The 16,939-nt window shown below is 41.1% G+C and overlaps 1 protein-coding gene across 6 annotated transcripts in view; it reads right to left on the reverse strand.

The window, feature by feature from the left end:
• ALDOB (aldolase, fructose-bisphosphate B) overlaps nucleotides 1-16,939 on the reverse strand; it is a 52,704-nt gene that overhangs the window by 4,128 nt on the left and 31,637 nt on the right. For 5 of the 6 annotated variants that reach the window (XM_032164703.2, XM_032164704.2, XM_032164702.2 and 2 more), the window contains exons 3-9: nucleotides 7,320-7,441; nucleotides 6,298-6,509; nucleotides 5,009-5,063; nucleotides 4,022-4,182; nucleotides 3,088-3,171; nucleotides 1,988-2,162; nucleotides 1,378-1,577 (exon numbers count right to left, since the gene is read on the reverse strand). In XM_032164703.2, the coding sequence (XP_032020594.1) occupies nucleotides 1,378-1,577; nucleotides 1,988-2,162; nucleotides 3,088-3,171; nucleotides 4,022-4,182; nucleotides 5,009-5,063; nucleotides 6,298-6,509; nucleotides 7,320-7,441 (1,009 nt within the window). Of the gene's footprint in view, nucleotides 1-1,377; nucleotides 1,578-1,987; nucleotides 2,163-3,087; nucleotides 3,172-4,021; nucleotides 4,183-5,008; nucleotides 5,064-6,297; nucleotides 6,510-7,319; nucleotides 7,442-10,720; nucleotides 12,041-16,939 lie in introns of those variants that run through there. The other variant, XM_032164705.2, reaches the window with a different exon arrangement.

A 16,939-nucleotide genomic window follows, 5' to 3' on the forward strand; every position in this document is an offset into this window, starting at 1 on the left:
GTCTGGCCATAATGTCTGATCAATTTCCTAGCAAGTTCCTTTAACTGCTTTTCTACCCTTTCCAACTGTCAGTATTGAAATTTCCATTTCTTCATCATTCTCAGCAGATACCCTCAACTGTAATCAGTCATCAACTGCTACATCTCTTGACTTATATAGAGCTGATTCCAACCGTTTTCTCTTTTCTGCCTCTTCCCTCCTTTTTGTCTTACACCAGCTGTGACACCTATGCTTAATATTGAGTCTCATGCAGTCCTGCTCCTCTAAGTTCTTCTCCACTCAATTATCCCCACTCTCCTTATCTTTACTGTCTCCTCTGGCTCCTCTTTCTTTACATTTAAACATGCCAAGCTCTCTCCTATTTGGCTAAACTCCAAGCTTCCTGGAGGACATGGCTATGTCTCATTTGTTCACCCCAGTTCTTGGCTCATAAAGGGTATTTAAAAAATTTTGTTTATTATTTGAATAAAAACTTTGTTGGTCCCCATTTCTCCTGGCAACCTTTCTGGGTCGTTTTCTGAAAAACTTCTTGAATGGGCACCTTTCCTTTCCTCTTTATTGAAACTGTTTCAGTGAGGGTCACTGATATGCTCCTAAATGCCAATCTGAGGGTCTTTTCTTGGCCTTTGTTTTGAATCTCTCTATAGCATGTTATAATTGGCCCTTTGAAATTGTTTACTTGGCTGGGTGTGGTGGCTCATGTCTGTAATCTCAGCACTTTGGGAGGTTGAGGTGGGCAGATCACCTGAGGTCAGGAGTTTGAGACCAGCCTCGCCAAAATGGTGAAACCCTGTCTTTACTAAAAAATACAGAAATTAGCCAGGTATGGTTGCGCATGCCTCTAGTCCCAGCTACTTGGGAGGCTGAGGCAGAAGAATTGCTTGAATCCAGGAGTTGGAGGTTGCAGTGAGCCGAGATTGTGCCACTGTACTCCAGCCTGGGTGACAGAGTAACACTCCATCTCAAAACAAACAAACATGAAAGAAAGAAATTCTTCACTCTTTATTCCCAGAATGCTTGGTTCACCCTACAATATAATCACTGCTTTTCTTGGTTGCTTCTTCTCTTCTTCATCTTCCCAAAATAAAAAGTATCCTAGATTCAGTTCTTGGTCCTCTTATCTCCTTCCCTCTGAAGTGTTTCTGTTGAAATTGTCCTTCAGTCTCCTGTCATCAACTATACTCCTAGTGTGGATAATTCAAAATTCTCTCTAGCCTCAATCCTCATACTGACCTCTACTGCCACATTTTCAAATGCCTAATAAGACGCTATCTGTAGATACCTTCTTGGCCCAAAGAAAACAATGCTTCTCCGTGTTGGAAAGTCAAGCCCCGAATGTGAACATCATCAAGTAAATAAGAGGTGGCAGCATCTTACCACGGCCCGCTTCATAAAAGCCTCCTGGGTTGCCTCCTTGTTTGCAGCCTTGCCACCCCAGGCAGCCAGTGCACTGGCCTGCAGGGCCCGTCCATAAGAGAAACTTAGTTTCCAGGGCTTTGGTAGAGGGCAAAGGTTGATAGCATTGAGGTTGAGAGTGGCATCCTCTTCACTCATGCCACCAGACAAAAAGCAGATGCCTGGTAGGAGAGAAGCCATTTCACTCTATTAGTCCCACCTTATGTACCCTGCTTGAGAAAGCAAGCAATGAACCTACCAGAAAAGTAATGTCTCAGTCTTTTCTCTGCTTAATTTGCCTTAAAGCAAACTGAGAAATCAGTTTGCTTTTGCTGAAGCCAGTTGGGCTAGAGATAAGTGCTTTAAATACTTAAGGAAGGCAGTGAAATGTTGAAGAAATACATGGATTGTGGGCATTTGGGCAGACTTGGGATGCTTGGTATTCTGAAGTGGGAGGAGAAGGGCTGGCTGCCTATGAGATAACAGAGGTTTGTTTCATGAATAGAAGCAGATTTCTGGACAAACACAAAGCTTGTGGCTCTCCAAAGAATAAGGGCTAAGACCTTGAGTTAGAGAAGAAAGAAGGCCTTACCAGGAACAGCTGCAGGAACAGTACGGTGGAGAGCTGTTACGGTGGCCATAGCCACTTGTTCTGGAGTATACTTCTTGGTGCAGGCATGTCCAGCAGTCACCATGTTGGGCTTTAGCAGGGTGCCCTCCAGGTAAACATGATGGTCATTCAGGGCCTTGTAGACAGCAGCCAGGACCTGAAGGACAAGAGGTCCCACCAGGTGAAACTCAAAGCTAGTCATAGAGTCACCTGACTTTGGCACATTTACACTGCAGGGAGGCAGGATGAAGGAATTATCATTTGTTGCTTGGCAAAAGTTTCTGAACCAACCTCCAGGCCTCATTAGACCAATGTGTTGCAATCCAGAGCCACTGAGCACAACCAAACTGGCCTGTCTTCATCACCCCTAATCTAGCTTCTCATTCACTGCATGAATGACAGGCATGGCTCTGCTTCCTAGAAGCCCTTCATTCCTTTCTTTCCGTTACTCCCTTGGTCAATGTCATTCCTTATTGAGACTGCATTGCTTTAGCTATTTGGGGTCATCTAAACAGGCCTCCACTGTCCATGTTTACAGAAGCTGAGTAGTCATAGAAGCATACATTTTAGAAGTGGAAGTGCTTTTATATTGCATTTCAGTCCACATAATTTTCCAAGTAGAGAAACTAAGGTCAGGTGACATTATGACTCCTACTTTCTCACAGTGTATGAATAGAACCACCCTCTTTCAGATCTACTGTGGCTAATTTAGAAAGTCAGATGGAATAAAGTACTTTCTAATTACATCTTCTCATTTGAGCCACATGTCTTATTTTAAAATTTCTTTGTGTACATGTAATTGAATTGAAGTCAAAAGAGATAATATGACTTGCCCAAGATCCCACAAGTGGAAAAGCGGATTCTCCAACCCAAGTCTTGGTACTGCAACTCCTGTGCTTTTTCTGTATGGAGCATACCATGTGCCAAAAAGGTGAAGGGCTGTTGAGCACCTCCCTACCTTCTCAATGCTATCCATCCTAAAGGCTACTTCAGATATAACAGCTGTTATATGTTAAGTAACAGCTGTTACCTAAAGCTAAGATTTTTCAACTAGAATTGGGGCCTTCATATTTAAAACTTACCTTCTCAGTAACATACTGGCAGTGTTCCAGGTCATGATCTCCATCAGGAATTACCTCTGGTTCAACAATAGGTACCAGTCCGTTCTAAAAATGAAAATCAAGGAAGCAAAAGTGAAGCTGTGCTCACTGTTATCCCTGTTATCCTTTCCTTAGAAGGAGATCCAACAGTTGCAATTGGTATAAATTGAAGCCATTATGGAGAAATACTACATAGATGACTTAAAGGCAGTAGAATTTTTCAGAATGAGGTAAAAAATAAATACAAACCCCTAATTACTGTATTTCTTTCTAGAGATTATTCTAGCTGCCTCAGAACCTAGCTACTGCCTTTTTAGGGCATCTAAGCATAAATCATTAAGAAAGATGTCTCTAAGTTGGGTTAATGAAGAAATTCAAGCAGTGTTTAGAGTTCTAATTGGGAATCTCCAGCTGTCCACAACTCTAGTAACCCCAACATAGTACTCACAGAAGAAAATCAAACTTAACTCGGACCCAGAGACATTTTAGTATGTGTTGGAAACTTTAGCATCTGGTCACCATCCTCCAAGGAATTATTTGGATTGGAACTCGGTCAGAGCTGTCACTCTTCAGCTAGGAATCTAAGAGGATCATGTCTTAGATGTTACGGAGTATAGACAACCAAGTTCCCTGGCCTCAAAAGCCTGATCACTTAAAAGACAGCTTATGGAGCTTTGACAGGGCAGCAGTTGATGGCATTATCCTTTGAACGCATAGCTTAGTTGGACTCCTACTGGCTTGTGGGACCAAATCTTTCCCTACCACAGTTGGCTGTAGCAAAAGTTGTGAAAAATGCCACTAGGATATACCGGTGAGGGAAAAGGAGATCCATTTGTAGTTATAGTATAATTGAAAAGAAAAGCTCTGAAGAAAGCTCTAGCCTACTCTCTTTCAGCCCAAGGGGAAGACAGAGCACCTGCTGACAGATGCTTGCGTAGCGAGCCAGGGCATTGGCGTTTTCCTGGATAGCGAGGCTGGATGGACACTGGTCGGCAATCCTCAGCACAGCACGCCACTTCCCAAAGTCAACACCATCTTTCTTGTACTGAGCACAGCGCTCTGAGAGGCCATCAAGCCCTGCAAGTCACAAAAGAGAGAAAGGCTTCTTTGTACCTTTGTACCTGATCCATGGGGCTTCTAATAAAGGGAAGGAGTTCTCCCTTTGCTTAGCTTTCAATCCACCGAGCTTGAGGATTGAAAACAGCCAAGCATATCAGCATTAATCACAACACTGAACCAGAAGACCTAGATTTAATAAATAGTGTTTTGACATACATACAATCTACTCCATATATAGAATAGAAGAAACCAATAGTTAATATGATACTCATTTTACAAAAGTGGAAACTGAGGCTCCTAATGGTTAAGTGACTTTACCAAGTTTGAATTGCTCAAGAGTGACAGAGCTGGGATTCAAATTCTGCTTAGCTAACCCAATGTTGTGAGTTAATGCTTGTCTACTTGGGCAGAAGTACCTTGCAAAATTATCTAGGTAGCATGTGATAGAACCAGGATTCAAACCCAGGTGTGTCTGACCTCAAAGTGTGGGGACTTTCCACTCTACTGCTGCTAATTTTTTTCTAAAAATAATACTTCCAAGTGCACAGTTTAATCTTCTTTGTCCAAGGTACTGTGGTAAGAACCTTATGTACATTGTCTAAGTTAATCCCCACAACATTTCGAGAAATCCCCATTTCGAGATAGGAGAACTGAGGCTCACAATATTTCAGTGACTGGCCCAAGGTCACAGTTGTTAAATGAAGGAGCTGGTATTGAAAACCAGGTATGTGTGGCTCTAAGACCAGTGTAATAGTTGTGTTTTGTTTTCCCTTGCTTCCGTCTTTACTTGCCTTCATTTCTAGCTTATACTGGCATGATTCATCTCAGTGGCCAATATCCTTACCTTGAATGGTGGTTTCTTTGTTTGTTCCTGCAAGAGGAGCACCTCCTTGGTCTAACTGTGGATACAAATAATTAACAGGTGTCAGATGTCAGGAAAACACAAGCAGAACTCTTGGAACTAACTAACAGTTTGCATCTTTTACAGATCAAGGAGTTGAATTACTAAAGTGTATCAGTGCGAGGGACCCAGTTCAGTCCATAGCAGAAGGGAAGTTACCTGGAAGGTACACTGTGAGAGTGTCTACCCTAACATTTATTGAGCACCTGCATACACCAGGTATTGTGTTAGTACAGGAGGTAAAGAGAATTAAGGATACATCCTCTACTCTGTACATAGCAAAGGCAAAAGTCACGAGCTCAAGAATTAGCCTAAACTGGCTCTGACCTTGCCTTGCTGTGTGGGCAAGTTGTATTACTCTTCGTAGTTCAGTTTTCTCACTTCATCTCTAAATAAGGGTAATAATTGAGACTACTACCAGAGGTTAAGAGAATTAAATGAATTCTTGGAATGGTAAAAACTCCTATTCAATGGATACTAGTTTTCACTTTTGAGAAGTTTATGCACTATTGGAAGACCTAGTTGTAAGATAGAATAGTAAATGCTTCAATAATTATAATAGTTACCATTAACTGAATAATTTTGCAATATAAACTTTTTCTTTTCTTTTTTTTTTTTTTTTTTTTTTTTTTGAGACAGAGTCTCACTCTTTTTTTTGAGACAGTGTCATCCAGGCTGGAGTGCAGTGGTATGACCATAGCTCACTCCAGCTTCGACCTCCAGGGCTCAGGTGATCAATCTTTCCACCTCAGCTTCCTGAGTAACTGGGACTACAGGCATGCACCAACACACCTGGCTAATTTTTTTTTTATTTTTAGTAGAGACAAGGTCTCGCTGTGTTGCTCAGTCTGGTCTCAAACTCCTGAGCTCAAGCGATCCTCTTGCCTTTGCCTTCCAAAGTGCTAGGATTATAGCCGTAAGCAACCACGTCCAGCCTAGAAACTTTTAGTCATTTCATCCCTGTAAGAACATCATGAGGTAGATTCCCATTTTAAGAAATGAGATTGAGATGCAAAGAGATTAAGAACGTGTAGAAAATTTGAGTGAAAGAAGACGGCATTGGAGGAAAACTCTAGAAGAGGGTCTTGTTCTCTGTGGGAAGATGACGATGGAAAAGGGTGAGAAGAGAAATATGATGAGGAGAATGTTTAGAGTGTTGGCCCCGTCCTTGCCAGTGTGCTTGGAGTTTGCCTAGGACAAAGCAGAGGTGAGGTGTGAATGGAGGTGTTCACCTTGATTCCCACCACGATCCCCTTTTCCTTGAGGATGTTTCTGAACAGCTTTCCCTGGCTGTCCTTCTGGTAGAGGGTCTCGTGGAAAAGGATCACACCCCCGATGCTCTGGTTGATGGAACTGTCCACAGAGAAGAGGATTTCTCGGAACTGCCGGCGATTCTCTTCGGTGTTTTCCACCTTGATCCTCTGCAGGCGGTTCCCCATGGTACCTATGGTGGGAGGGCCAAGGGCAGCATAAGGAGCAAGCCAGGGCTTTCCTGTCACCCTTCTCCACATCATCTCAGAGACCCTCACCACGGTGGAAAGCAAGACTCCCTTTGTTTTTTCAGATAGTCAAAGCTCCTGCCTCAATTTTTTGTGTTCCAGGGAGAAGACCCTGGTTGCTATCAGGTGACTGGTTAGAGAGTGTGTGGGCTGGGCATGTAGAGGTCAGGGTGGAAGCCACCATCAGGTCCAGGTGGATATGGAAGGCCCTCAGGCCTCTGTAGCCTCCCTGATCCAGTCCTCAGTCTCGCTGGATGTACATGCAGGAGGGATGGGGCATGCTCTTGATTCTCAGGGTTCTGTCATTTTATGGCAGGCTGTGCAACTCTGCCACAGCTCTCCCTTGTGCCATCCTGAGGTTCTCCCATCCATAAGCCCTGCCCTATTCCAGATGCAGATACTTTCCTGCCCTTCCTGACTCAACTGAATTTAAACTGACTTTAAACTGACTTCTCACTAGTAGCAGATGCCTGTGTATCTGACCTTATGCTAGTTACTAAGTTTCTGGCCTTACTACAAGGCTGGATTCAGAAGACCCCTGGCTTAAAATGAAGGGCTTGAGCCTCTTTCCTTGGCTTTCAGGAATGTGCCTACTACTTACAGAACTCAAAAGCTCTATGCTTACTGAGTCTTCTGCTCCCACTCCTGTGTACGTAAACCTTTACTTCCATAAAGAATATGATTATCAAGTTGTTTTTGCTAAGTGTAGAAAAAATAATATGTTGTTATATGATGGGACTGCTTTTTACACTCACCTACAGATTCATCTGCAGCCAGGATCCCCTTTCCATTGGCAACAATGCTCTGGGCAATTTCTGAGAGCTCCTTCTTCTGCTCCTGGGTGAGGGCTGGAAATCGGTGGGCCATGGTGACAGGTCTGGAAAAGAGTGGGCGAGAGTTGTGCACAGAACCATGGGTGGCTCAGATGGATGCATGATCAAGACAGTTGGGGGTGCAGACATGCTGTGCAGACCTCTGTGACACCTCTGACCCATTTCCCCAGGTGGATAAACAAATGAGGTGTGTTTTTTCCCCATCATTTATTAGTTGCAATTAGCTGCAATGAATGAAGGTGGGTTACTGAATGTTAGTGGTGATCCTAGACAGAATACTTTCCAGCAGACCTTTGGAATCACTAATCAAAACACTGAACCAGCTAATTAGTGACCCACTAAAATATGACTAATAGAGGGGACTGCAGTAATGGACTGTCTCTGTATTCTGTGGACTCCTGGTGCCACTGGGTTTCCTTAATGGCTTGAGGCCAGGACAATGACACTCTTGACCTCTGCAGTTATCGTCCACTTTGCTCTGTTAGTCTGTATTTCCAACAGATTATTCTCCAGGCAACAAACTTGAAAGGAGAAATCTATACATAGTCTTAAAGCTAACTTCCACTTGGCCTCGGGCTACAGAGGGTTGGGTGCAAGTTTCCTTTTCCTTATATTCAACCCTCTAGAGAGGATGTTTCCTAAGTGCCTTTGGGCTCAGGTTTCTCACTATCTATGAGGATGCTAAAGTTGTATGGCAGTCCCTGCTCCAGCTTCACTGCTTTAGCAAGGGGAGACTCTGGCTTGAAAACCCCCTAACCAAGCAGCCTCCACAGTGGTGGTGCTCCGAAGGAGATCGTTGCCCCTGTTCGGCTGCCACTTTGGGTTAATCTTGAAAATGCAAGCTCAAAGAGCCCTCACTTTGGGTGTTACAAAGAGTGCTTTTTGCATAGGTTGGGATACCAAAGAAAAAATGGTAATGAACATTATCTTGGGTAGCTTCCTATCCAATGCCGGGGTCTCCTCCTTTCTCTAATCTTCTCTCCCTCCAATACACTCAGCACAGGGTGGATGCTCCATGTCTACATATTACTTCCTGGAAGTCCAGGGACACCTCAGGTCTCATTTGATCCACTGGCAATGAGGTAATTATAGCAGGTATTATCTTCATTAATTAATGAGCAAGCTAAGATGTAGAGAAGCTAACTGACTTGTTCAAGGTCCCAGCTAGGAGGAAGCAGAGTCCCTATCCAGTCCTATCCTCATGACAAATATATTTCTCCACATTTTCTGCATCCCTTCAGGGTAGGCTGTCAGTACTCTGTCCCTTGATATAAAAAGTCAGTGGCCACTGAGCTAATTCATGAGAAGGTATAACTGATGACCTCATTGTTGCCTCTCCATTTCAACAGAGGTTCTTGTCTTACCCCAAAAGAATGAAACTGCAATGCTGTTACTGGGGTAATAGGACAAGCTAGTGGGCAACAATTTCTAGAGAAGATGACCTTCCAAGGCCCATTACGTCCCAGCCACCAGCAGAGCATGTTTGCCCTGTTTATATATTAGCTGTAATATTGGAGTCAAAGATTTTTAGCTTTGGACCTGGCCTCCAGATCATCATGCTGAAAAAAGCCAACGTGGGGGTGATCTTCAGAGCAAGGTGCAAACTTTCTCTCTCAGTTTAGGCATTTGCACAAAGGAGTTGACAATTACCAAAAAAGAAAGATGTTTTCTTAATGAAACAAAAGGGAAAATCAGCCCAATAATAATAATAACAACAAGTGATCATGTATTGTCAAGCAGTCTGCTAATGGCTTTACATGCAGTATATAATTTTTCTTCAAAATAATCCCAGAAAGTGGTTGGGCTCTTTTTCCCTCCCATTTAATAGATTGGGAAAGAATATAAGAGAGTGTAAATTATTTATCCAAGGACAAGTAGCTAATAAGGCATCAAGTTGAGATAAGGGGTAGTACTCCTTTCCATTCAAGGGAAAGAGTGAGCTTGATGAAAAAAAATGGCCTTTGGATGACTCCTAATGTCCTTGATGACACCCCAGAGTACCTTAGGCTGTGGGTGATTACACCATGGACATTACTTATTCATAAACATCTGACACATTTATGTAGAGGTTTGCTGCTAGTAGATCAGACAGACCTAGGTTTAAGAACCAGCTCTGCCTAATCTAGCTGGAACCTCAGACAAGTCAGGCAGCTTCCTGAGTCTCAGTTTACTATGGATTAAATGGTGATAATAACTGTTATGGTTGTCTCTTTGCCAGGTGACTCAAATGCCATCTGTGAGCACCCTGCTCATTGTAGTTGCTCTAAATATATTTGCTAAATTGCATGATAAACATGAAGATGCTTTACAAAGCACTATAAAATGCAATGTATTACTAATTCTCTTTTTTTAATGAAAAAAATTACCTACGGGACCTCCATTTCTCTGTTTACTGCCTATTTCCAAACTATTTTCTTCAATCTGGGTATGCTGACTCAACCAGAATAACAGTGAAAAGGTCAATTCAAACTAATACTGTTTACAGGGAGTTAAACTTCTACAGCGGGATTAAAGGTCTGTACCACGTTAGCACAAATGTCACCTCTCTGTTAATCATAAAACAGGGTCACAGGCCAATGTTCACCACAGGGAGGCAGGAGGCCAGCCTGGGATGGGTAATGACACAGAAGGATTTCTGTACTCCTAAGCCTCTGCTCTCTCAGATCTCAAGCCAACTTTTTTCAGTGTGATGGAAAGTTGTTCACATTATATTATTAAATGAAAAACAAGTTTCAGAGAAGTATGCAATATATACTATCCTCCTATTTTTTAATTAAAAAATGATATATACCCATACTGTTTTTGTGTCTATATAAACAGAGTAACAACTCTGGAGTTACCTCTGAAGAATGGGGTAGGGTGGACAGATTCTCACATTTCTTTTCTTTTTCTTTCTTTCTTTTTTGTTTTCTGAGTCAGGGTCTTGCTCTGTTGCCTAGCCTGGAGTGCATTGGCACAATCATGACTCACTGAAGCCTCGTCCTCCTGGGCTCAAGTGATCTTCCCACCTCAGACACCAAGCAGCTGAAACTACAGGCGCCTGCCACCATGCCCAGCTATTTTTTTTTTTATTTTTGGTATAAACAAAGTCTTGCTATGTTGCCCAGGCTTGTCTTGAACTCCTGAGTTCATGCGATCCTCCCACCTTGGCCTCGCAAAGTGCTGGGATTACAGGCGTGAACCACTGCACCCGGCCGCATTTCATTTTATACATTCTTTATCACACACTTTATTACATATGTGTAACAAGTATGTATATAAATCTGGAGGAAAGTTGTATTAACAACAGAAGGTAGCCACAGAAAAACAGAGCTACAAATGACCTCAAAGATACTTGCATCAACCCAGTCACTTTAGAGATGAGGAAACTAAAGCTAGAGAGACTATGTCTGATGTGCCTTCTAAGTTGTGATGTTCTAGGATTGCAAGTTATGTCCTATTGGCTTATGACTTAGAATTCTATTTCTAATCCTTCAGCAAAATAGCAGGTAGAATCCTATGGTATGGTTCTTTCTGCATTCCTTGAAGACGTTCTGTGAAAACATAATTATTTGTAACATGGATATTTAATTCCTGGAGAAATAGAAGGCACCCGAAAGTTCATTTGCTTCTCTATGTACAAGACAAATGGATTTTTAAGGCAAATATGAGGAGGCTTATTTATTGAAAGCCCATGATTTCTAGGCACTGCATGCAGCACTTTTGTATATGATGCTTAAAGATGCCCATAGCTTCATTATTATCCACCCCAATGTCCCAGTGACAAGTACAGTGGGATGATCTAGGGCAGCCCTAGGACAGCCTGATTTCCAGTGCCCTTTAACACATGTGGAGCAGCCCAGAATGAGTCCTGAATGGTGCTCTTTCCTCTAAACTTGGACTGAAGCCCAAGGACCTCTCAGATATTCAGCATTTCCCCATTCCCTGCCCCAGCATCTCTGGCTCTAACCTGGGCCTGGGTGCTACCCAGATGTGCCTTAGCTAAAGTGATGAATAGCAGGGCAGCAGAGTTCAAGCTCTGGTGCATCCAAATTGTCTAATGGAGACCTCGGTAACTATTTAAAGAGAAGTTATTTTTTAAAAAGGCAACATATTCTCACAATGCCTATTTTTCAGATAGTAGAGCAAATGTATCAAAATACACAACCTTTTGATTCCTACTATCTTAAGCTGTAGGGTCTTCACAGTGTCTGGGGCCAGCAGGAAATGTTCTAGAAAGTGTCAAACATGACGGGTTTGGAAATTCATAATCAAATGACGACTATGCTCTGTGAAGTTTCCAACCCTGTCGCATTTCCTCATTTGAGCAGTGGGTGAAGGCAAAGGGCAAAACACGCCAAGGGTTTGTTTCTGTGACAAAGAAACTTCAGTGTCAGTACCAGTAGGTGTGGGAAGAGAATGTAGAAAATGACATAAGGCAGTAGATATGTAAATAAATCACTAAAATAAGCAGTTGTTATGAAAAGAGAGTTGAGAGTTGAAATGAACAGGAATCTCAAAAAACTGATTAGAACCTAACGATAGGAGAGTTCAAGTTGTTTTTCTTAGATCAGAGGCTCATAAGGGCCTCATTCAGGTAACATATGTAACTGGCAATCAATCTTGGGCATTTTGCCACCTCTCAAAAAGCCAGGAAAGGTGTGAATGAGCATTTATACTTAGAGAGAGGAAAACAAGCATTTCCCTCCAAGCAGAGCCATCATGTTTTCAGCCACCATCAAGTTTTTCCTGAAAACAAAGGCAAACCAATCTTCTCTTCTATAAGCTTAGTACTGTTACTAACCCCTTATTCACTGGTGCTGTCCAGGTATACAAAGGAAGCTTTTTTACTTACAGTTTGGGAGAGAAGGGTCCTCCTAGATATCAAAAGCTGTGGGTGAGGCAGCAGCTGCCAAATAAGACAGATCTTTGGTAGCACACAATTTTTATAGACTTCTCATCATGTTTTTTTTTTTTTTTTCCAATGTTTGCCCTCCCCTTTCTACCTTGACCTAGTAGGGAGGTGTTTATTCAACACCTCTGATTGGCTCATAAACAACCAGTCCTTAAAATCATGCCCATATACTCCTTATGCTCATAGAATGTTAAAGCTGCAAGGAATGTCTTTAGACCGTGGAGTTCCTAATCCAGACCCCCCATTTTACAGATGAGGAAACTAAGGCAAGGAAGATAAGGAGGTTCCCCTAAGTCATACAGCTAGTCAATGACGAAGCTCTAGGGTCCTTTAAATGATACCAGGAAGAATGTTAGCGTAGCTGTAACACTTACAAAACACATGAACTTGGTGACGGGTTTTTGGTTTTGTTTTTTATGTATCTGAGCCGTTATTTTCTTCTCTGTAAAGTGGGATCTCGATTTCACAGGAACATTAAGTGAGTTTGTATAGTGTCTGTACGCAGTAGGCATTCAAGAATTATTTCCAAATTAGGTAATCAATGCTATATTTTCATTATTTATCTTCAGTTTATCATTAGTAGTCAATTCCAACAATTTATTGTATAATTTATAGTTAAATTTAAATAATCTTTCAATAAAAGAAATTGATTCTGAATCCTTGAATTTCCCATGTGTGAATTTTGTCCAAATCGGAAATAAAATTCAAAACATTCTGTTTTTAAAAATCATTGTCTCTCCCATCTTTTCCAGTCCTCCAAAACCTAGCTGGACTTTCTGATGTATTTAATGCCAGAAATCATTGTTTTTTATTCCCGTTCTCTTTCAATCTTTGTACTTTTGTCTTCAAATTTGGTTAAAAACTAGAATTAAACTCAAAGTGATTGAACTAAGCCATCAGCACCCCTAAATATGGTACTGTCTGGGTATGGATTCATTCTGCAGGGCTTTTTCCTAAGTATGAAACCCAAATTTAATTCCAGAAAAGGTAAATAAAAATGTTATATGCTTCCAGAGGCAAATGATGAATGAGGCAAATAAATGAGGGAAATCTAAAAGTGATGCAATGACCATAATTACAAAAAAGGGTAAATTCTCATGAACATGTTCCTCTGGAATAATTCATAAAATGGAAAACAAAACCAAGATGCTTGATTGTGCAGAGTGTAACACCAGAATTTATGGATGAAAAGGTGAAATGTCAACAAAATGAAGGAAAAAACAAACAGAACTAGGTGATCTAAAAAGAGTTTTGGTTTAGTCCGCTTCTGAGAATGGTAAGTATTCATCATTGAATGTGAATATTGAAGGAAATTGAAGCATTTGAAACACAATATTGGGGCTCATTTGGCTAGGGAAGTTCCCACCAAGCCCTGTCCTGAGGATAGTAAAGGGATAGACCAGGGAAAGGTCCTATCAGCTCCCTTGACTCCACTTACTGATGGCACATTTCCTGGCTTCCCCATCTTCAACTGGGCTCATTGAAGCACTTGCTACCAGATTTGTCAGACCAATGTGACCAGCTTTGGGGCTATGTGAGGTTTCATCCTCTGTGATTTTTGGTAAAGGAGAATGGAGGAACAAGAGGTGGATGGTGATGAAAGAAGAGAGTAGGTGTAATGAAAGTTGTTGGGAGTCGGGGCTGGGGTAGTCAGAACCATAGCTAAAACATTCTACCTGCTGAGAGATGCTACTAGTACTAATTATTCTTGTTGTACAACAATAATAGCTATCCTTTTTTTGAAAGTCTATGATGTACCTGGTTCTTTTCATAAATTATCTCCAATATCAGCGCCTCTCTGAAGAAAGGCTTATTACCCCCATTTTATGCATAACAAAACTCTGGTTTGGAGAGGGCAAGTAACTTGTCTAGAGTCACAGTACAGGTAGCTGGAGAGTCTGTCTCATTCCAAGACAGTGATCTAAAGCAGAGCTACTTACATTTTGGTAACTGCAGACTCATAAATTAGCTCCTTCCCTATTGCCTTCTCAGCAGTTTATAACCTTGGACATTAAACCTTCATTAATCAGGGAGGAATGACTTGTGTCGGCAGACGTAGGTGTCCTTGGTGAGCTGGGCATGGCTCCACGTGAACAACAGCCTGGCTAGGAATGTCAGAACAGCATGAGTACTCCTGCCCTGAGTGCTGCCACTTGCTGCTGTTCTTGTAGCATCAGCGTTTGCCCACCACTGGGGCTTGATGTGCAACCGACACTCAAAGTTCAGGAAAACAAAGCTAAGGGCTTACTGGGCTTTAGAGAAACAGCAACTCTTGACCAACATACACTGCTTGCAGGGTTTTTGTTTTTAGTTTTCTTTTTTTAAGTCTCCTAACACAATAAAATGTTCAAAATTGAGTATTATATGTGGAAACAGCATTGGACTTGGAGGTTGTGAAACACTGAGAAGTTCTTCAACCTTAGTCCACAGTTTCCCCATCTGTAAAATGAACTAGGAATGCCTCTGTCAGAAATGTATTATGAAGCATGAATGAAATAATAGATGAGTGGCGCTTTGTACAGAATAGGTTTTCATTAAATAGCTAGATCTGAATGCATAACTCTGGTTTAGAGGCCTTTGATTGCAGGATCTTAAAATAGGCAATATAACAACAATACTATTCATGATAATTACAGTCAATACTTCCAAGAACAGCCTTGCTTATTCTCTACTCCCTGCCCAACTCTAGATATTTCTTCTGGTTTGAATGTGGTATCTATATAAATCAATCCACAGGCCATGAGATAAATGTGTTATTAATGCATAACATGAGGTCTGAGTCATAAGCAAACTTCTACATGCAAATAAATCTCACATATTATAGAGCTACACTTACTGTAGAATTAGCAATATTACAGAGAAAGAACTTTCATAAAAAGAGACCACATTACACAATGCAACTGGAAGAATCACGATTGGCATTTTAAAATATATTTTCCAAACTGTGGTACAGATATTTCCTTAACATATTGCAATCTGCTTTGGTGGTTGGAATAGTTTCAGGACCCCGAAATCAGTAGTTATTACTTTGGTCTAGAGATGGAGCTATGTTTTCTCAGCATGATTCTCAAAAGTGTTTTGCTGTTATGTGCATAAGGCATTTTGTTAGCTATGGAGACTTTTTGGGGATACGAGGTGAGTAAGACTGGCCTATTCTCAAGAAACCTGCATTCTAAAAGGAAGAGAAGACTGAAGTTGAGAATCAAATAAAACAAACCAAATACAAGAATGTACATAAAAACACCAAGAGATTGTTGTTGTTGTTGTTGCTGTTGTTACTGCAGCATTCATGGATGACTGTGTGAAGTAACATGAAAGAAAAGTCCTATGAAAAGCCCAAATATTCGAGATTTTTTTACAAGGCCAAGTCAATTGATTCAATCTGTCAGACTGTAAGACCTACGGGGGTAGGGGGTAGTAATGTCTTACCAATGTTTCCTCATTATCCAGCACCATGCCTAGAATGCATTAGACACCCAATCAACTTTTGTGGAATAAATGAATCAATAGATATATGAGTATCAATATGGGTGTATATTAGTATCAATCTCAGAAAAGTCTAGAGTAACTGGCTTGTAATTCTCATCCCAGAGAACTTTGAAATAAATAATAAGTAGAGTATGAACATTCCTTTTTCTAAAACTATACTAGGTTCTGAAAACTCTTCTATCATTGCTCATTTGGAATTTCACAGGAATGCAGGCTGTAGTGCCTTGCAGTGGTACACAAGAATCACAGCCTCCCTACTTTGAGCAAATTCTGGTACAACACACATAACACAAAATTCACCATCTTAGCCATTTTTAAGTGTTCAGATTAGTAGCATTAAGTGTGTTCACATTGGTGGGCAACCAATCTTCAGAACTCTTTCCATCTTGCAAAATTAAAACTCTATACCATTAAACAACAACTCTCCATTCATCCTCCCCACCACCCCCTAGCAACCACCATTCTGCTTTCTGTCTCTATCAATTTGACTACACTATGTACCTCATGTAAGTGAAATCATAGGGTTGTTGTCTTTTTGTGTCTGGCTTATTTCACTTGGTACAATGTCCTCAAGTTTCATCCATGTTGTAGTATGTGTCAGAATTTCCTTCCTTTTTAAAGCTGAATAATATTCCATTGCATGCTGCATTTTGTTTATCCATTTGTCTGTTGATGGACACTTGGGTTGCTTCTACCTTTTAGCTATTGTGAATAATGCTGCTATGAACATGGGTGTACAAATATCTTTATTTAGACTCTGCTTTCAGTTCTTTCATGGTTTTATTGAGATAGAATTCACACAGTTACAATTCACTCACTTAAAATGTACACTCCAGTGGTTTTTTAGTCTGTTCATAGAATCAGAGTATTAGATGTCAGTTTGTGAGAGAGATGGGTAGGTTTTTAAGATGCTCCAAATCTGATGGTATAAATAGTTTTAAAGCACCACCATGAAGTCCAGGAGCAACAGCCACTGGGGTGCAGCAGATATGAGAATGAAAGGGTCATGGGTCCCATTTCATTTCCTTGTGGTAATTTTTTTAGATGCTCTTCATCACTAAGAAATCTGAACTCTGTGTATTCTAGGAACACTAGAGTGCCTTTTATATTCAAGTATCCAGGGTAAGTAAATTCAATAGTATCCAAATTGTGGGGCTTA

Source organism: Hylobates moloch, unplaced genomic scaffold, assembly GCF_009828535.3.
Source record: "Hylobates moloch isolate HMO894 unplaced genomic scaffold, HMol_V3 SCAFFOLD_10, whole genome shotgun sequence".
Classification (NCBI taxonomy): domain Eukaryota; kingdom Metazoa; phylum Chordata; class Mammalia; order Primates; family Hylobatidae; genus Hylobates; species Hylobates moloch.